Genomic DNA, 18,293 nt, shown 5'->3' with positions numbered 1-18,293 from the left:
ATGGGAAGAAAGAGTCTTCCGGACAGATGGGAAGTGAACTGACAAATGTTTACTCCTGTTTATGTCCTACAATGGATTTGGTAACTAATGAACTGCTTTTCAAGTGTCTGTCCCTCTGAAGCAGGTGGCTCTCCAGACAACGCCAGGAGGCCTGGTCCAAATACTTTGCAGCACGAACATCACCCCACAGTCATGCTGTGTGGACGCTGCTCCCCGCATCTGCAGAGACCGCGGGACGGCCTGCCAAGCAAAGGTCCAAACAACTCCTGTGATTCTGTAATGACGCACGGCAGCCCTCTGCATGGCGGGGGCCGCGCCTGTGACTTTCTCCCAGGGGAGAGAGACTAGAGAGCAAAATAGATCCAGATTGGGGCAGCGTGACAAGCACTTTGTCGTCTTCAGCGTTCATTCTGGTGCGACGTTACCAGGACTACCTGACTGACAAAGCTCTACGGACAAGGCGCTGTGGGATCCGTAGCATCTGAGAGGCTAGCTCAGTGAAGAAGATCCTAATCTAACGGGGGAAATAAGAATCATCATAGAAAGGTCAAATGAACTTCAGTGATGCAATCACAATTACTGAAATTAATTTCTCGTTAAATTGCAGCTCATGAGATGTGTTTTAAGTAACAGCTGCTCTTCAGCAGGCCTGCCCTGTGGGGATGGTGACAAGAGGCAAGGTCGCTCAGGGTAACGGAGCATTGCCCCGTGAAGCCACACGATGCTGTTCAGTACCCATCCCTTCGGCGCGGTACGACCTGTGTCTCTCCTCAAAGGTGCTTTGGGGCCGCGCCAGGAGGAATAAGACTTAACCTTAAAAGATCAGCAAGTCAGGCCGATCGAGGCAACCCTTTGGCAACATTCGGGCACGACCGGGGCTGGACTGCCTGGTTCCAAGAGGCGCTCCCGCCCGTCATCCATGACCTAAAACCATGATCTGCCCACGGAGCCATCTCCCCCCGGGGGAACCGGGACCGAAGACGGGCCAGGGGCATGGCAGACTGAAAACCTGCCTCTGCTCAGCCGACTCCTCAGGGCCCAGCTCTGAGAACGGCAGGAATGGTCTCAGTGGGGAGGGAGTGCAGAGGAGAGGGCAGGGCAGCCTGGCCAGGGCTGAGGCGGGAAGGGGAGGCGGGGCTCAGCCTGTGGGAGACCAGATGTCAGTGCCCTCCCTTGGGGGATGTTTACAACTCCCCTGACATCTATCTCTCTGTGTTGTACATCCCTCCCTAACCTGGGAGCTTCAAAGGAGAAATGTGGACATTGGCAAGGTGAAGATACACCGGAAAATTCTTTGAACACCACCGGTCAGTGATTCCTGGATTCCCACAGGCAAGGAGAAGTCACGGGTGCTCTCTCCGAAGGTAAGCACGAAGCCGAGAAAGGGCGGATGGCCAGGTGAAACGCACGCCCAGGGCCCACGGCCGACCTCGTGCTAGACGTGGGGGGCACAAAGGTGGGTAAGCCACACTCCCTCCCCCGGGGAGCTCCATTCCAGCCCAGGAGACGGACGTACAGTTACCTTCTAGGCCAGCGTGAAGAAGCCAGAGCCCCACCCAGGAAAGCCCCCAGGAAAGAAAGTCAGGCAGCCAGAGTCAGGGACATGGGAGCCAGATTTTGAGAGAGAGACAGAACGCCCCACGGAGGGTTCTGGGGAAGAAAAGGGACCCTGGATTTGTGGAACGGACAGGGCGCCCTGGGCCGCAGTCAGACGGGACCCCAGAGCGCACACCAACAGCCCCCTGCAGGAGCTGGACTCCAGGTGGGGCCGGGGACCACTGGTAAGGGTCAGTGCCTTGTCTGACCTGGAGACACGAGGGACCCTGTGGGGAGCACATCCTTCCAGCTGGGCCAGCTTCCTTTCCTTCTAGAACCAAAGTGCCCTTCTGGGCTTCCAGCACCCATGATTTCGTCAGACAGACAAAACATTAACAAAGCCTGGCCTGGGGTGGCAAAGGGGTACGAGAAAGTTTGTCCCTTCCCTCTGGCGATCAGCGACTGCAGGAGGACACCCAGAAAAGACAGGGCCCTGCAAATGGCCTGCCCACGCACCTGCCGGCTTCCCTTACCCGCTCCCACCAGGGTAAAGAAAGGAAGGCAATGCATCCTTCTTTCCCATCCCGCTACCAGTCAAGGACTTAAGCATTTGCTGGAAAAGAAGTATCTCTCTGGGAGGCTCAATCCTACAGCTATTCACGTCTTTCAGTGAGTTAGTTTAATTGGATTTCTTTTCACCTTGCTGAGAAAAGCTGACTGAAGTAGTAACTCGCTATTATTACACGCTCGTTCGCTCTAAGGTACTTCGCCGAAAACAGAACAGGACACGGTGGCTGAGAGAAGTCAAGCACTTTACCCAAGGTTGAACGAGAGCTGCTAAAAGGGGGAGTCAGGATTTGAACCAGGGATGTCTGATGCCAGGGTCCATGCTCTTTCCCGCTTGGCCATAAAAGGAAGGTTACCAAGAGAGATGCCATTCGGTAGCATACAGAGGCCCTTGGAGAACGACAGGCTGAAGGGGAAAAGCTATCTTGGAGGGAGCTGGAGCAGGGGCTCAGAGGAAAGGAAGTTCGCGTGGATGGAAACTCAGAGGAGGAGGCAGGGACATGGTAGGCAGACTCGCCGGCTCAGGCAGGGTGCCCAAGCCCCAGCCCAGGCCACGCACTCCAGAGCCTGAGGCCTGGCTCATCTGAGCGACAAACTAACACAACGGTACAAGGGCTGGCTCCTCAGCTGTGCCCAAACCCAGCTTGTTGGTCCCAGACTAGCTCTGGTAGAGCTGGGGGCTGAGGGAAGGGCCTGGAAGCCCCTCAGCCCAGAGAGGGCCAAAGGTCACCTCAATAGCACAGAGCCAGGGAGGGGAAGCGGCCTGGGGCCTGGCCCGCCACAGTGCTGCCTGACTCAGCCCAAATATGGGTGGAAGCGAGAAGGGGATTTCAGGCTCCAAAAACGAATGTGCTGAGCCCACAGTCTAACAGGAGGAAGCGGACCGGGTGGGTGGGGAAGGCCTTCCTGCGTCCCAAGGCACTGGCCATCTCCACCGCTGTGCTCCAACGGTGTGAAATCAGCTGAGTCCAAGAAGCACGGGGACAACAAAATGAGGTCACCGAGGTCAGGGTGGTGGTGGTGGCGTGAAACAGACCTTGGTTCTCGCCAGATGGGAAACCTTGTAAGATTTACTCAATGTCTCTGAAGTCTACGTGGTACTTTCTAAAGTGGGAATCACTCGGCGGCTGATATGCAGTAAAGCTCAACAAGTAACAGTTGCTCATAATCGTAATAAATATATAAAGGTCATAAAATATTATCAGAACACGAGCACTGTGAAGAAAGATAAAATGAAGTGGCATCCCTTAGCCAGGATACTTAATCACAGTTACAGCAGGAGCATACTAAGTATTGACTATGTTAGGCACCATGCCAAGCACCTTGCACGCATTATCACCAAACAGCTGAGTGGGTGCGGTGGGCTGAACACTGGGCCCCCAGATGTGTCCGCATCCTAATTCCCAGAACCTGTGAATGTATCACCTTACATCGTAAAAGGGGTTTGCAGATGGGATTAAAGATTTTGAGAGGGAGATATCACCCTGGATTAATTGGCGGGCCTGTGTAACCACAAGGGTCCTTCCGAGTGGGAGGCAGGAGGGCCAGAGAGAGAAAGAGAGAGAGATTGGTGGAAGACGCTTCACTGCTGGCTTTGAAGGTGGGAGATGGGGCTAGAAGCCGAGGAATGTGGGCAGCTTCAGGATGCTGGAAAAAGCAAGAAAACAGACTTTCCCTGAGAACCTCCAGAAGGAACAGCCCGCCAACGCCTTCATCTTAGGACCTCTGACCTCCAGAACTGTAAGACAATAGATTTGTGGTGTTTTGAGCCACAGTATGGCTAAGGAATCTCCACACAGGTGCATAGCCAACAACCCTGAACCAGAGCAGACAGGTGGGAGTATGTCTCCGGAGCCTCAAGAAGAGAGGCCAGGCTCCCTGCTGCTTTGGAAGGAGCCCGCATAACCTAAAACCTTCCAGAACAGCTTTGAAGGTAGGCTATGAGTCACATATGGGCTCCGCCCACCCCTGCTCCCTTGCTAAGGCAGATTCTAGACAGAAGGGCCACGAGGGCTTGCTTATGGAGCACATATGCTGCCGCCGTGTCCCACGGAGGAATGCACGGTCAGAATCGCCCCTCGTTTCAGACACCCCTGCCACCATCCACAGGACTGGACAATTCAAGCGAGCTTGAGACCCAGCGAAGTCAACCCTCAACCACGCACGAGCCCAAAGTCCAGGGCGGGTGCCAACCATCCCTGAGACAGGATTCAGGTCACCAGAAACTGCTGAACCTTCCCCAACTACTCGCGCTAGACTGCAGCAAGCGTCCTCGTATCTGGTTAATTTGTAGGTATTACCAGTATTTGTCACAACAGTTCCCGATTATGGATCCGGCGCTGTGTTCCACATGGATTAAGCTGTCACAAGAGAGATGCAAAGATCCAGCCCCCCCCCCCGCTACAGATAAGGTAACCGATGCCTGCAGAGAAGAGGGAGGTTAAGTGACCTGCACACTCACCCCAAGTTCTTCTCATTCCAAAGTCCCCGCTTTAACCACTACTCCAGAAAAATATGTCATTAGAGAATAAAGTGGTAGGGAAGAAGAGGTGTGCTTACAAGTATGCTATTTGAACCCGGCCACTTCAAAGCAAGCCAAGCACTCTTTCCCCAAGCTGGCTGCCTGTCGAAATCACCTAGAGCACTTCAAAACCATACACATTTTTGGCCCAGCTCCTGATTTAGGGGACCAGGAACTCCAGGGGCAGAGCCTAGAAGGATTTTGACAGGCTCCATCAGCTCTTCTGAAGCAGCCCATCCACAGCTGGGTTCAAGGGGGCTTCATCCAAAGGGGAGCACGGACGCCCTCTGCTCATCAGCCTGGCCCAGAGAACACGCTGCCTAAATGCCCAGAGAGAGGCGAGATGCGGAGATCCCTGGCTGACATCCGAGAGGCTTCTGGAGGGAGTTCCAGAGCCTCCTTCTCAAGGATTATTAAGAGTAGACCTCCATTTATCCCAAGCAAGGGACGACAGAGTGAATTTCTGCAGTTAATGCTGGTTTGAAGCATTTGCCTCAAAACACAGCCAAAAGCACGATCAGCAAATAACGATGGGAAGCCTTGGTCATAACACTTAGAGTCACTGGAGAAAATAAGAAGGAAGAGCTCATCACCAAAGCATTTATTGCCAAGAACTTTTGCGACAGAAGCTGGTGCACAGGTTACCTAAACAGAGCACCTCCCACACCGTGGCTTTATCAGGGGCATCGCCGTCGTCCCCAGGGCTGCATGGGCAGGAGGTCGGTCCTAAGCCAGCTGCCTTAGCACGGGCAAACTAATCAAGCCCTATAAGCCCTGGTTTCCTCATCTGTAACGGACAGAGCTGCATGAGAATTCACTTCATGACCCACAGGGAGCACTTGGCCCCCTCCCCAGGAAGCCCTCAGAAAGGTGTGCACTTTGCCACGGGCCAGATCACTGTGCTCACATTCCAAAGTCGCCCTGCTGAAGAGGGGTGACCCTCTGCAGGAGGGGACACGTTAGTGCTCAGATCACAGAGCAGGCCAGAGAACCACCCCAATCTCCCCACCACTAGCCACAGCCACCATGGTCGCTGAACAACGTGAGGGCGGAAATCTGGGCTGAGCGATCCCCGGCAGGTCCCCAGCACCCCACGCGGGGTCTGGCACCTGCTGCTCACTCATGACAACCCTGAAGAATGAAGGCAATCGCCAAGAAATCAACAAAGCAAAGAAAGAAAACCCACGACATGTTCGCACGCACCCCACGTACACTATATGCACTTTCCGGGGCACCTTAGTTTACTGGGCACCAGGCCTCTGATTCACTCCCCCCACCGGGCAGATGGAGACCCCGAGGCCCAGAGAGAAACAATCACCCCAGAGCACACACAGTGTGCACACTGCCGAGCCGGGAACCAGAGACAGGTCCCTGCGAAGTTGCCTTTGTGTTCCCCCTGTCCCTCGCTGCAGCCACGGCCTGCCTTCCAGAGGCTTCGCGCTGTGACACCTTGAGTTCGTGGAGCCTCACCATTGGCCAAATGCTGGGGAATTATCTAGCTCTAATTCCAAATACTCAGTTAACAGGAGGAACAGAGAGAGGCCCCCAGAGGCAAGCGTGTCATGGAGGGTACTGGTCAGAGACGGGGACTCTGACCCCCAGACACCGTTACTCCTCGCTCGTTGGCTCTCCCTCCCATACTGTCTGCGCACAGCACACAAGTCCTGACAATAGACATCTTTCTCCTTTCCTTGTAGTGTAGGATATGTTCTGCGTCTGTGCATTCGGGCTGCTACAACAGAAAACCACAGACCACAAGGCTTGTGAACAAGAGAAATTCTATCTCACGCTTCTGGAGCCTGGGAAGTCCAAGGTGGAGGCTCCAGCTGATCTGCTGTCTCGTGGGGACGCCCCCCTCCTGGTTCACAGATGGCTGACTTTTCACTGTGTCCTCACAGAAGGGGTAGGGGAGCTCCCTGGGGTCTCTTTTCTAGAAGGACATGAATCCCGTTCACCCAGCCCCGAATCACCTCCCAAAGGCCCCACCTCCAAACACCACCACGTTGGGCGTTAGGGTTCAACAGAGGAATTTATGGGGGGACATAAACATTCCACGATAGCACCTTCCCTGTCATTAAAAACAGAAACTAGAGCTTCATGTGTACCGCACAAGATGTTCTATGGGCCTTATTTCATCTAATTTTCACAAGACCCTACAAAATAACAAGTGTTATTCTTCCTGGTTAGTAGATGAAGAGGTTAAATAAACTGCCAAGGGCGCCTGGGTGGCTCAGTTGGTTGGGCGACTGCCTTCGGCTCAGGTCATGATCCTGGAGTCCCGGGATCGAGTCCCGCATCGGGCTCCCTGCTCGGCGGGGAGCCTGCTTCTCCCTCTGACCCTCCCCCTTCTCATGTACTCACTCTCTCTCTCTCTCTCATTCTCACTCTCTCAAAAAATAAATAAATAAATCTTTAAATAAATAAATAAATAAATAAATAAATAAATAAATAAACTGCCAAGGTCACACACCTAGTTACGGTAGCAGAGCAGGAACTTAAACCCCGGGTCGGGGTTGCGAACATGCTCACTCGGTGTCTGCACACATACGAGGTGTCCGGCCTCTGATTCCATGCCCAGCGCGGGATGCCCCCCGCTTGCACCCGTGGCTGTCTCTGAGCTCAGCAGGACTGAGTCCTTGACCAGCGTGGACTTGGCCTTCGAAGCCCTGCTCCACGTGTCCCAAGAGGGCCCAGCCCCGGAGGAACTCTCAGAGACACTGAAGACAATCAAACAATCAGAAGCAGCTTTGGCCTCAAAGAGCTTACGATCTAGTGAAGGTGCAAATCACACACACACCATCACCTCCATAACCCGTCCTGCCCTAAGGTTTTCCCGCCCTCTGTGCTAGGAAGGAAACCCCCAGAGGGCCATGAGAATGAGCGGATGGGCAGTCCTTCCTGAAGCAGTGACGTGGACGATGAGGAGGGTGGGGACAGAGAATGGGTAAGACCGGTTAACAGGGAGCAGGACAGGGAGGGTGCAGGAGACTGGGGTGCTGGCAGGGCACTCCCTGCTGCTCCAGCCTGACTCTGCTCCAGCCCCAACCTGCGTGTGCGAGACAGGTGGAGCTCCCACTGGTTCGTGCTGCTCCGGTAGGCAAAGGTCCAAACACGGTCCGCTACCCCGAGAGCCATCAGAACCAAGCACAGCTGGACGTGAGTTCAGTCGGCCAGAGTCCACAAGCCCCGGCATCCATTAATGACTCTACATCTGCCCAGTGTGGCCAGGAGGCAAGGAATTACATCTCAGCTCGCCCAGGGCTCTGGGAAGCTTGTTGGAACACACCATTTACTCCAAGAGACGGCTCCTTCAGGAACTGTGTAGAACAGAAAATCCAGAAATAATCAGACTCCTAAAACAATCAAAGGAGAATATAAGTCAATGGTCTTTCTGTCCAAAGATCTAATTCACAAGCCAGACTGTGAATTTTCAGTTATGACTTAAAAAGCTCAAGGGGCAAGCCACAGGGCGTCTCTGCCAAGGCCAAGTTCAAAATGCCTGAAGACAATTATTCATCTCCCAGAACACCACTTCACTCATTAGGCCATCAAATACCTATCATAGATCATATCAGATATCATATGTGCATGTATGTATTTATGTACATATACATATGTCAGGTACAAATAACCCACTATTGGTGCTTTGACAATTGCTTTATGAACAATTTATTTCCCAATGAGGCAAGAAGTCTTGCCTTGTTGTAGTCACTGTTCTATTTTAGGCAAGACAATATGCATTTCCTTATTTTAGTCAAATAAAATAAATATCTAATTATCATGGGATCAACTCGCTCAACACTTATTACAAAAGGTTGCGTTCTCTAATTCAAAGAACGCTGTCTCAGCAGTCAGACTGGCTGGGCCACTCTTCTTTGCCTTAAAGCCATTTTTGTTCTCTCTTTGTCTCACCCAGTAAAATGAGGGTGTTCATCTAGCACACAGGTTCCAGAACCCAAGGATTCTACCTTGGAATCCACTAGGAAGTTATGTTAAAAATGCAAACTCTCTGAATCTCTGCCTCACACAGGACCCTGAGACCTCTCTAGTGCTGCTAACATCCCATGACTTTCTGAAATACAGCTGAGGACACAAACGAGAACCACTTCCCTATTAAGAATGAGTTTCCAAATTTCAATTCCCTTTTGAGTTAGTGCAGAGGAGGGGTAACTCAACGCTTGACAGAGAAGTTGGCTTAACACCGAGAAGCGCACACACAGGCTCCCCAGGCTGCTAAGAACTTTCTAAATAGGTGCTCCCAGCTGACCAGTCGATAGGAGTTTGAGCGGACAGGCAAATGATTGTCTAAATCAGCGTACTCTTTACTGGGTCCGTACACTCTCTACAAACATGTAACATATGCGTGGGCACAGGGTGCTGTGCTATTTTGCTACAGGGACGGTGCATTGCCTTCATGCAGTTAAGAGCCCCGGTTCTGAAGACAGCGGTGACGTGACTCCCAGTCAGGCTGGTCAACCGTGCTGAGGGGCATGAGGACGACAAAGACACAGCCCCTCCTGCAGAGAGGCGTGGTGGGGAGGAAGCAGCACAGAAATAAGTCCATCCCAAGGCAGAAGAAGAAAAGCACCTCCAGAGTGTTAGCGAGGGGTTTGGGGGTTCAGGGGAAGAACGTCTCCTTCCTGCTCAAGCAATGCGGGAGAGCAGTCAGTTAAGGTGGGCCTGGAGGGAGGGGAAGAATGGTTTTTATAAATATATAGAAATGAAGATGGTGGGCAGAGCGAGCAGCATCCGAGAGGGCTCAGCAGAAAGGGAAGGCCTTGCTTGGACTTCAGAGTGCCCAAAAGTCGTTCTTTGATATTTATTACTCCAGCGAACACGCCTTCAGTTACTCAGAGCTGGGCTAAGGTCCCAGCTTAAACCCGGACGGCTGATAAATGACAACGGTTTCTTCGCCGACACGGAAACCCAGAAGGGAACCGATGGACCTGAGGTCTCCTACCCCACCGTGAGCAGACACGGACACTGCGGACATCATGGTCCACAGCTGTCATGTGACACCGAGGTGCTGAATCTCGAAGGTCTCTGCACATACCCTTGGGAGCTTCAGAGTTCTTCTGCAGTGTGAAAGGTCCAGACAACGAAGAAACAAAATGTTAAGGAAAGGTAGGTCACTTCATGTGCCAGGGCCCTGAAGATTGCTGAATGGCCCTATCCTCTAACGACCCCTGGGCTCGAAGAAGCTTCATCCTGCAAAACTACACAGGATGGATGAGACAGGGGGCGGGAGAAGGAACCATGTGGCCAAACCCTGGGACCATAAAGGCCTCCAGTAATCTCTAGGTGAGGCGCTCTGTACAATCTGAGGACCAGTGTCTGGAAGTCGCTCCCCACACTGCCTCAACTCGGGTCGTGCAGCATGGCCAGAGAGCACAGAAATGGAGAAAACCCACTTAAAAAGGGTAAGAGAGTTTCACCGTCCCCCCAATAAATGAAGAAATGGTTTAAGGTATCCTGCAATGCCTTGTAATTAGTACAGATGCAGGGCATTATATCTGGGTGTAGTAAATGCATTAATTTCCTAAAGGACAAACAATTTTCATCTACCTGTTTTGAGATTCTTCCTTTTTCTGATACATGGCAAGCCTCAAAAAAGAAAGCGGCCCAAGCCTCCCTTGGGTCGTGAGGTTATTCCAGGTGTCCGGTTAAACGGGCACGAGAGCCTGAGTAGGGTGGCGGCCCGGGGTCAAGAATGATTCTGCAGTTTCTGGGGCAGGATCACTGGGAGGCCGACGGTGTTATTAAAGAGGAGGAAGTCGGGGGATGGAGTGGCATGAACGAGAGGATGAGCTCTGTGTTGGGTGTGAAGGACTCTTAGGAATTCTTTGTGTCTGTGCAGCTTAAGTGAGCCAAAGGTACACCACTGACAAGCCGACAACGCTGATCCTGAGTAGGAGGAGAGGACAGTGAAGGGTCTCTGCCGGGGACCGTGGACTTGCAAACCATGAAGAACCTACGCAGTGCTCAGGGATGCCAGGAGCTGCCTTAGATAATGGAGTCATCTGCCGCAGAGCTCCTTGAACGCGCCCCCCCCCTCCCCGCCCCGGACCCCGAGCTTAGCACACAGCAGGTGTGAGACACGCATCACTGATGCCCTACAAGGAGAGCTCTGCAGAGCACAGGTAGCAGGTGGGGGACCTCACGCTGTGACCAGATTCAGAGAGCTTTCAGTCTGAGAGCATCGAGCTCTCCTGACTACTTCCTGCCACTGGGGAGCATATGGAGACCCGGGCTCCCTTTCCTCACCTTGGGGGGCACAGCGCTTCCCATGCAGGAGTACGAACGTGCATACATATGTACTTAGGGCAGGCGGCACTCTGCGCTAACCGCTGCGTGACACGGGAGCCTGAGGGTGGGGACAGAGAACACAGGGCGTGCGTTCTCTGAGCGTGTTTTTACACGAGTTCCTTTTAACAGTGATTCACGTTACTAATTCTATTAGTCAACTCACCAATTTTAAGAGAAATGATATCTGTACATATTCTTCTTTATAGAAATCAAAGGGTTTACTAAATCTGAAATCAAAGGGTTTACTAAAAAAAAAAAAAAAAAGGCATGGAAAGTAAGATCAGATGTTCATGCTGGAATAAAGTATACATTTTGTGTGTTTTGAGCAGGAAAAAAAAATAGAAGCCCTCACAGCTCACTACTCATTTTTGCAACACACTTACAAGAAGAAAGCTTAATAACATATAAGGTGTAAACCATAAAAATCTCAAGAATGAGAAATGAAATTTCAAAAAGAGCACTGTCTGGCTCAGCCACTTCAGCATTACAAAATGCCTTCTTATAGTTAGAATTTATGGGAGAAAGAAATAGACAAACCAGATTATATTAAGAAAAAAATAAAGAATAATGCTACAAAGCTCACGTTAACATAGGTTTTTAGTTTGCTTCGAATAATAATTTGGGAAGGAATTGAGGCAAAAAGGCCCTTCTGCTCACACAAAATGTTAGTTGAAGAACAGTTAGTCATCAAATTTCCTTAATATCAATCTTAATTTTCCAGGGAAAATCCCTACAAAGAGCAAATGTTAAAGAATAAGGTAAGTCTGGAGAGATGATTGAATGGGGATCAGATCCTTATTCTGATATATGTTTAACAATTTCAAGTAGTCTGTCTAGAAATTCATTAATCTGAACTGGAAACCTCAGTTTTGCTATGGGAAGATATGTACATATCTCCAAAGCTATAAAAACTTTCATATATTGCTAGCAAGAGTAATTACTAGAACAAGACCACATGAAAAGCAATTTAACAGTATCTGTCAAAATCACAAATGTATACAAGATCCTCTGCCTCAAAAATTCTATTTCTGGAAATGGATCTTATAAACAAACTTGCACACATACAAGGTTATTTTCAGCAGCAAGATCTGTCATCTATCAGAAGACTAGAAACAGCCCAAATGCCCATCACTAGGACATCTGTTAAGTAAGTCATGCTACAGCTATGCAGTGGAATGCCAAGTATCTGCAGAATTGAACGGTGAAGTCTTCTATGTTTTGTATGGAAAGATCTCCAAAATATCAAGTAAAAAATTCATGGAACAAAAGAATACACATTACATTCCACCTTTTGTATTAAAATGGAAGCAGGGAAAAATAGTAATCTATGTTTATATTTGTTTCTAAAGAGATTTTTTTTTAGAGCTAAAGAAATTCAAGAGATTTTGGAAGGATGCACACAGACCGGGGAGGTGAACAGTGAGACAAGGGGGAGGGATTTCACGGTACGGCTTTTTATTTCCTTTAAGTTGTGAACCACATGAATACATTGCCTATTCAATCAATTAATTTTCAAACACCAAAAGCTATCTCCTTAATGCTCAAAACATTTCATGAATAAGATATTTCCTTAAAACAAAGAAAGCAGAGACTTCAGCATATCCTCAAAATTGACCTTTTGAATCCTTAAGCAAAATATGAAATTAAATGACTCATCCTTACTTCTTTCAAAATAGTATTTTTATATGTCTTGCATAAGTGTAACGCTTTTAGTACTTTGGCCTAAAAAATAACCCCATTTCAATGTTTTCAAGTTAAATCTCAACTTGGTCACTGACATGAAAACCAGCCAAATTCCAGCCATGCAGGCACTTCTGAGAGCTTTCCTATCTCACCACCAGAAACACCCATACCTTTGGCAGAATGGTTCTTTCTCCCATGAGGGATTCGGTGAAGGCAAAGAATATACCCGTCTTCTGTCTCGACGAAGTGTTCCTCACTAGGGTATCCCCAGTGAGCGATAATTTCACTCTACAGAGAAAAAGAATATGGGAAACTCTATGGATAGAATCGGACAAGATCTCCCACGTTGGCAGGCAAAGGAGAAGACAAAATGTCAGCAGACATTCTCCAGGCTTTGAGAAAACAGTTGTTACTGAAATTTTGGTGCGCTCAATCAAGCTCAATCTCCTTGTTCTATCCATCTGCTCCGCTCCCTGGTGTCTGATTAACCTTGGTTTCAACATTCTAGCCTGTTCTACACCAAATGTGTCTAATTTCACCACTGCTTTGGGCCCCTCTGTTTGCATCCTGGCTCCACAAATAAACACACTTCTTTCTTTCTTTCTTTTCTAAATATGCCAGCTAATATTGTGATCTACCACTACCCTCATTTTAAGAGGTCCAGTCCTAGGGAACAGAGCATAGCATTAATCCGTTTTCATCAATGAACTGATAAACTTACACTAACAAAGGACACTAAGAGACGAAAAATGGAAATTATGATCAAAATCACACTTCTCCAATCCATGGAGCAGGTGTTAATCAGGCCTCCAGCTCCTCACTGGGCGTGGAACCTGCTGAAGATTCTCTCTTTCCCTCTCCCTCTGCTCCTCCCCACCATGCTCACTCTCTCTCTAAAAAAAAAAAAAAAAATAATAATAATAATAATAATAATAAATAGAGTAGTTCTTTTCTTTAGTCATTTGTATTTTCCCAATATTTTATGCCTAAATGAGGTATTTCCAGGTTTTATTGTTTACTTATGATTAATAACTTTGAAATGTGTCAGTTACTCTACAAATTGTATTTGCTTATTTGTTCCAACAAAGGTTTTTTTCAGATATTTTGGTTTTTGTATTGAACTGTGTTCCCTGGACATTGCTAATCACACTCCTTATTCAACGTATTATAAAAGCAGCATTTGGGGGGACGTCTGGGTGGCTCAGTCGTTAAGCGTCTGCCTTCGGCTCAGGTCATGGTCCCAGGGTCCTGGGATCGAGCCCCGCATCGGGCTCCCTGCTCCCCGGGAAGCCTGCTTCTCCCTCTCCCACTGCCCCCGCTTGTGTTCCCTCTCTCGCTGTGTCTCTCTGTCAAATAAATAAATAAAATCTTAAAAAAAAAAAAAGCAGCAGTTGGTAGTAACATTCTTGCAAAGGTTTGATACATTTTTATCATTCTTTCAACAAATTCAGTGAGACTTACAAATGAAATGAATTTATAAAAATTTCATTTATCCCATTAAGAAGTATGTAGTTTTAACAGTTAAATGCAGTTCATAAAATACACATTACCTGATGGGAAAGTCAGGAAACCGAATCTAAGATTCAGAGAACATGAAAAGCATAATGATATATAAAGAGATTGGTTTGTGGCTTCACATAGCCCACATAACGGAATTGCAGAAAATACCTGACATTTGTCACAGATGCATTTTAAAAGCATCCTTGAGACTTTGAGAAACTTACCACATTCATATTTGTTTCAGGATCCACACCTGCCAGCTTGCTTTCGAACGCCTTGGAAGGCAGGGTCCCAAGGACCAAACAGACCACCAATCCCAGGAGCTGCATTTTCATTCTGTATAAAATAGTCTATTGTTATTTGTCTGAATTTCACCACACAGATTATGTTGGTGGATTAATGCTCCCATAAAAAGTTCTGAAAACAAAAACAAAACATAGGGATTATTTTTTTACTAGGAAACTCCCCCTCCCCCCCTTTGCCACCACCAGTTAACATGTGACCTTTGGAGCCCAGCACACCCACTCACCACCTCACCATGAGTTTAAACAAAGTGTTCTGGAGAAAAAACAGAGGAGAGAACTTAGAAGACAATAGGCTGGAAAAAAAAAAGAGGGTCCACAAAGTTCCAGAGCCTGTGAGCCTCCCACCTTTTTCCCTCGAATTTGCGATATAAACATTTTTAAGTTCTCATGCTTAAGTTCAGTATTAGTTCTTGCCTCCCACTGTCTATTTCTGTTCTTGTCCAAAATTACATGTCAGGATTCAAATTTGTCATGCAAATATTATGCTAAGTGAAATAAGCCAGACTGAGAAAGACAAAGACCGTATGATTCCACATGTTTGTGCAATCTAAAAAATGAATAACAAACAAAAAGCAGAAACAAAGCCATAAATACAGAGAACTGATGGTTGCCAGAGGGAAGTGGGTGGGGGGACGGGCAAAATGGGTGAAGGGGAGTGGGAGGTTCAGGCTTCCAGTTATGGGATCAGTCAGTCACGCGGATGCAAGGCACAGCAGAGGGACTCTAGTCAACGGTATAGAACAGAGTTACATGGTGACAGACTGTAGCGGCACAACATACAAAGACGTTGAACCACTATGTTGTACACTTTAAACTAATGCAACATTGTGTCAACTAAACTTTAGCGAAAAAAGAAGAGTAATAAATTTTTAAAAATAAATAAAATAAGTATGTCATCCAAGGAAAAGAGTGAAATGCAAGAGAGGCTGAAAGAGAAACAGGATAGAAGACCATTCGTTTCTCCTTCTGAGACCCTCCAACCACCAACAAAGATGATCTAGTTTCCACCAGTGATGGTGCAAAATCACAGCACAGCGAAGACCTTGGGGCTGAGTGTTAAAGGCAAAGTGAAGTGAGTCTCCTAAGGAACCTGGATGGTTAGAGGCAAAACTGGAACTACAGCCCAGGCATCCTGCATTTTTAAAAATATAATCATTTTTAAAAAGATGCATGCATAATATATCCACACAAAGACTTGTATAAAGGGGCGCCTGGGTGGCTCAGTTGTTAAGCGTCTGCCTTCGGCTCAGGTCATGATGCCAGGGTCCTGGGATCGAGCCCCGCATCAGGTTCCCTGCTCGGCAGAAGCCTGCTTCTCCCTCTCCCGCTCCCCCTGCTTGTGTTCCCTCTTTCGCTGTCTGTCAAATAAATAAAATCTTTAAAATTAAAAAAAATAAAAAAAGACTTGTATGAAAATGTTTATAACAGCTTTGTGTGTAATAAACAAAAACTAGAAAAACCCAAATACCCCAAATGGGTGAATGGATGGAGACATGTATATGCATATACATATGTATATAATATGTACGTGATATATACATACTATTTAGCAATAAAAAGGAATGAACACACAATAACACAATAACATGAATGAATCTCAAAATAATTATGGTGTATGAAAGCCAGACCAAAAAAAAAAAAAAAAAGAATACATATGATTCCATTTACATAGTACTATGGAAAATGCAACCTAATCTCTATTGACAGAAAGCAGATCTCGAGCTGCCTAAGGAAAAGGGCAAGAGGAAAGGATTGCGAGGGGGTATGCACGAGGAATCTTTTGAGGGTGATGGACAGGTTCACTATATTGAATTTACCGATGGTTTCATGGGAGTATACATAGGTCAAAACTTATAAAATTGTTCATTTAAAATACGTCTTGTTATTGTATGTCAATACAATACGGCTTTTTTTTAAGATTTAGGCTTAACTGAGTATTCCACAAATCTTAAGAGATTGGTTCTCAGGAGATTACCATAGTGAATTCTGCCCATGCGAGTCCTATTGATGCTGCAGTTACTTCTCCAGCAGTGATGAACCCTGAACATCTAGAGAGAAAGGAATGCAACCTGGAGCCTGCACTGGCAAAGCAAGCTCACTTGGCGTTTACTCACAACTTACTTCTTTATGGTGGTTGGGAAGAGCTGTATACTCTCAGGCCACCTTTTATCATAATCCCTACCTCCCCGAAGTCCATTTTTACTAGAGAACAGGGAAGAGATTGAAAAGGAAAAAGAAAGGTCATGCCCACAATTTAAAACAAAGAATCTTCTGGCAGCAGATGCTTTCCACTCGGTACCGATCCCACAGAACCTGGACCAGCTGTCCACGGAGACGCTCCAAGAGGGTAGCAGCTGAAGATCCTCAACTGCGTATGTCACCCTGTTCATGTTTCCTTCCAACACAACACTAAGCAAGTTTTTCAACCAACTAGTCAGGTGATTCTTGGAAGGATGATGACTGAGAAGTTTAAACGGAGAAAAAGCCCCCTTCCAGGCTGGATTCTGTGTTTTTCTGGGCTCTCTGAGCAACTTCTATCTCCGTTCTCTCTACATTGTAACAATGCAAGAACGTGCTCGTCTGTCCTCATTTCGCCCAAGCCGGAAGGCAGGGCAGGCGTCTGACTCAACTTTGAACCCTTAGGATCTATAGAGTTGCCCTGCACCTACAGTACATATTTTGAAAAATGAGATACGGGCCGGTCCAAAAGTTCAGTGGCTGAAGAAAAGAAAAGCCCCAAAGCAGCCTCCCATTTTGCTTCCTACTAATGACAAGGTCAACACCACGAACAATAATCTCGCTCCCATTAAACTCCCGCTACGCTCCAGACACGCCGGTAGTGCTTCCGACCTACGTTAACTACTCCTCCAGCACATCAGTACGGTCCCGTTATATCCTTGTTTCGGGAAGCTGAGCTTCGACCTAGGTCAAGTACGGGAAGCAAAGTGCCAACCGGTTAAAGGGGAGCTTAACCAGGGGAAGGGAGTAGCTGGGAATCAGGAATCCCGGTTGCCACCGCAATCCGAGGGCTCTGGGCGGCTTTGCTGATGGGCGACCACTCCCGTGCAGGAAACTGGAGGGCTCCCACGGAAGCGGGGGCAACTTCGGAGAGCCCGCGAAACCTGCACCACGCCGCCCGCAGAGGAGGCGCCCTCAGGTGCTCCAGGCGGGATGCGCAACGAGCCAAGCTCAGGGGTTCCCGCCAGCCTGCAGAGGCTCGGGCGTGAGGGGGCGGGGGGGGCGGCGCGCGGAGGCCCGAGCTGCAGCACCCGTACCCGGCGGCGCAGCCCGGCGGCACTCACCCGCACCGGTCCTCCCAGGACGCTGTCCAGAGCCTCAGCGCCCGCTCGTGGAACTGGGCACCTGGCGGGGCGGAGACCGCGGGACACGAGGGCAGGTTCCCCTCCAGGCTCAGGCTAGGCGCGCAGCCAATCGGAGCGGCGGGCTGCCGGGAAGTGCCGCCGAGACCCCGCCCCGCCCAGCGCCGCCACGGAGCATGCGCCATGGGCGGGCCCCTGGCAGGGCGGAGCCTCCCAGCCTGGGCTGATCCCCAGCTGCACCTGCAGGCGAGGCTGAGGCTTTCTGCCGCCAGGTCCGCACCCTCTGCACCTGGCATAGAGCTGTGGGCTCTGTAAGTGCAAAGAAATTGTATGTTCCGTATAAAGCGCTTAGCATTGTGGCTGATGCAAAGCAATCTTGCTGTACATTTTATTTTTATTTCTAAAATGCCCAGTATTAAGAGACTAGGGGTATAGCAGCCAACCAAACAAGGCCCCTGTTCTGCTTACATTCCAACAGGAACAGACACACCGTGAATAAATATATAACATAAAGTAGTAGAAAGTGCTGTGAAGAACAATAAAACAGTAAAGGGA

General features: G+C 48.7%; 1 protein-coding gene across 2 annotated transcripts in view; it reads right to left on the bottom strand.

Moving 5' to 3' along the window:
- Positions 1-17,857, bottom strand: part of LIPA (lipase A, lysosomal acid type) — a 31,034-nt gene extending 13,177 nt beyond the window's left edge. The window contains exons 1-3 of one of the 2 annotated variants that reach the window (XM_028104492.2): positions 17,721-17,857; positions 14,338-14,530; positions 12,784-12,901 (exon numbers count right to left, since the gene is read on the bottom strand). In XM_028104492.2, the coding sequence (XP_027960293.1) occupies positions 12,784-12,901; positions 14,338-14,448 (229 nt within the window). In that variant the 5' untranslated portion in view covers positions 14,449-14,530; positions 17,721-17,857. The remainder of the gene's footprint in view (positions 1-12,783; positions 12,902-14,337; positions 14,531-17,720) is intronic. The other variant, XM_028104491.2, reaches the window with a different exon arrangement.
- Between the last annotated feature and the right edge of the window lie 436 nt (positions 17,858-18,293).

The sequence above is a fragment of the Eumetopias jubatus genome, unplaced genomic scaffold (genome assembly GCF_037043125.1).
Source record: "Eumetopias jubatus isolate StellerSeaLion01/CBP00866 unplaced genomic scaffold, mEumJub1_p1.0 scaffold_17, whole genome shotgun sequence".
NCBI lineage: Eukaryota > Metazoa > Chordata > Mammalia > Carnivora > Otariidae > Eumetopias > Eumetopias jubatus.
The sequence above is the reverse complement of the archived record's forward strand: the minus strand, read 5'-3'. Positions and strand labels throughout refer to the sequence as shown.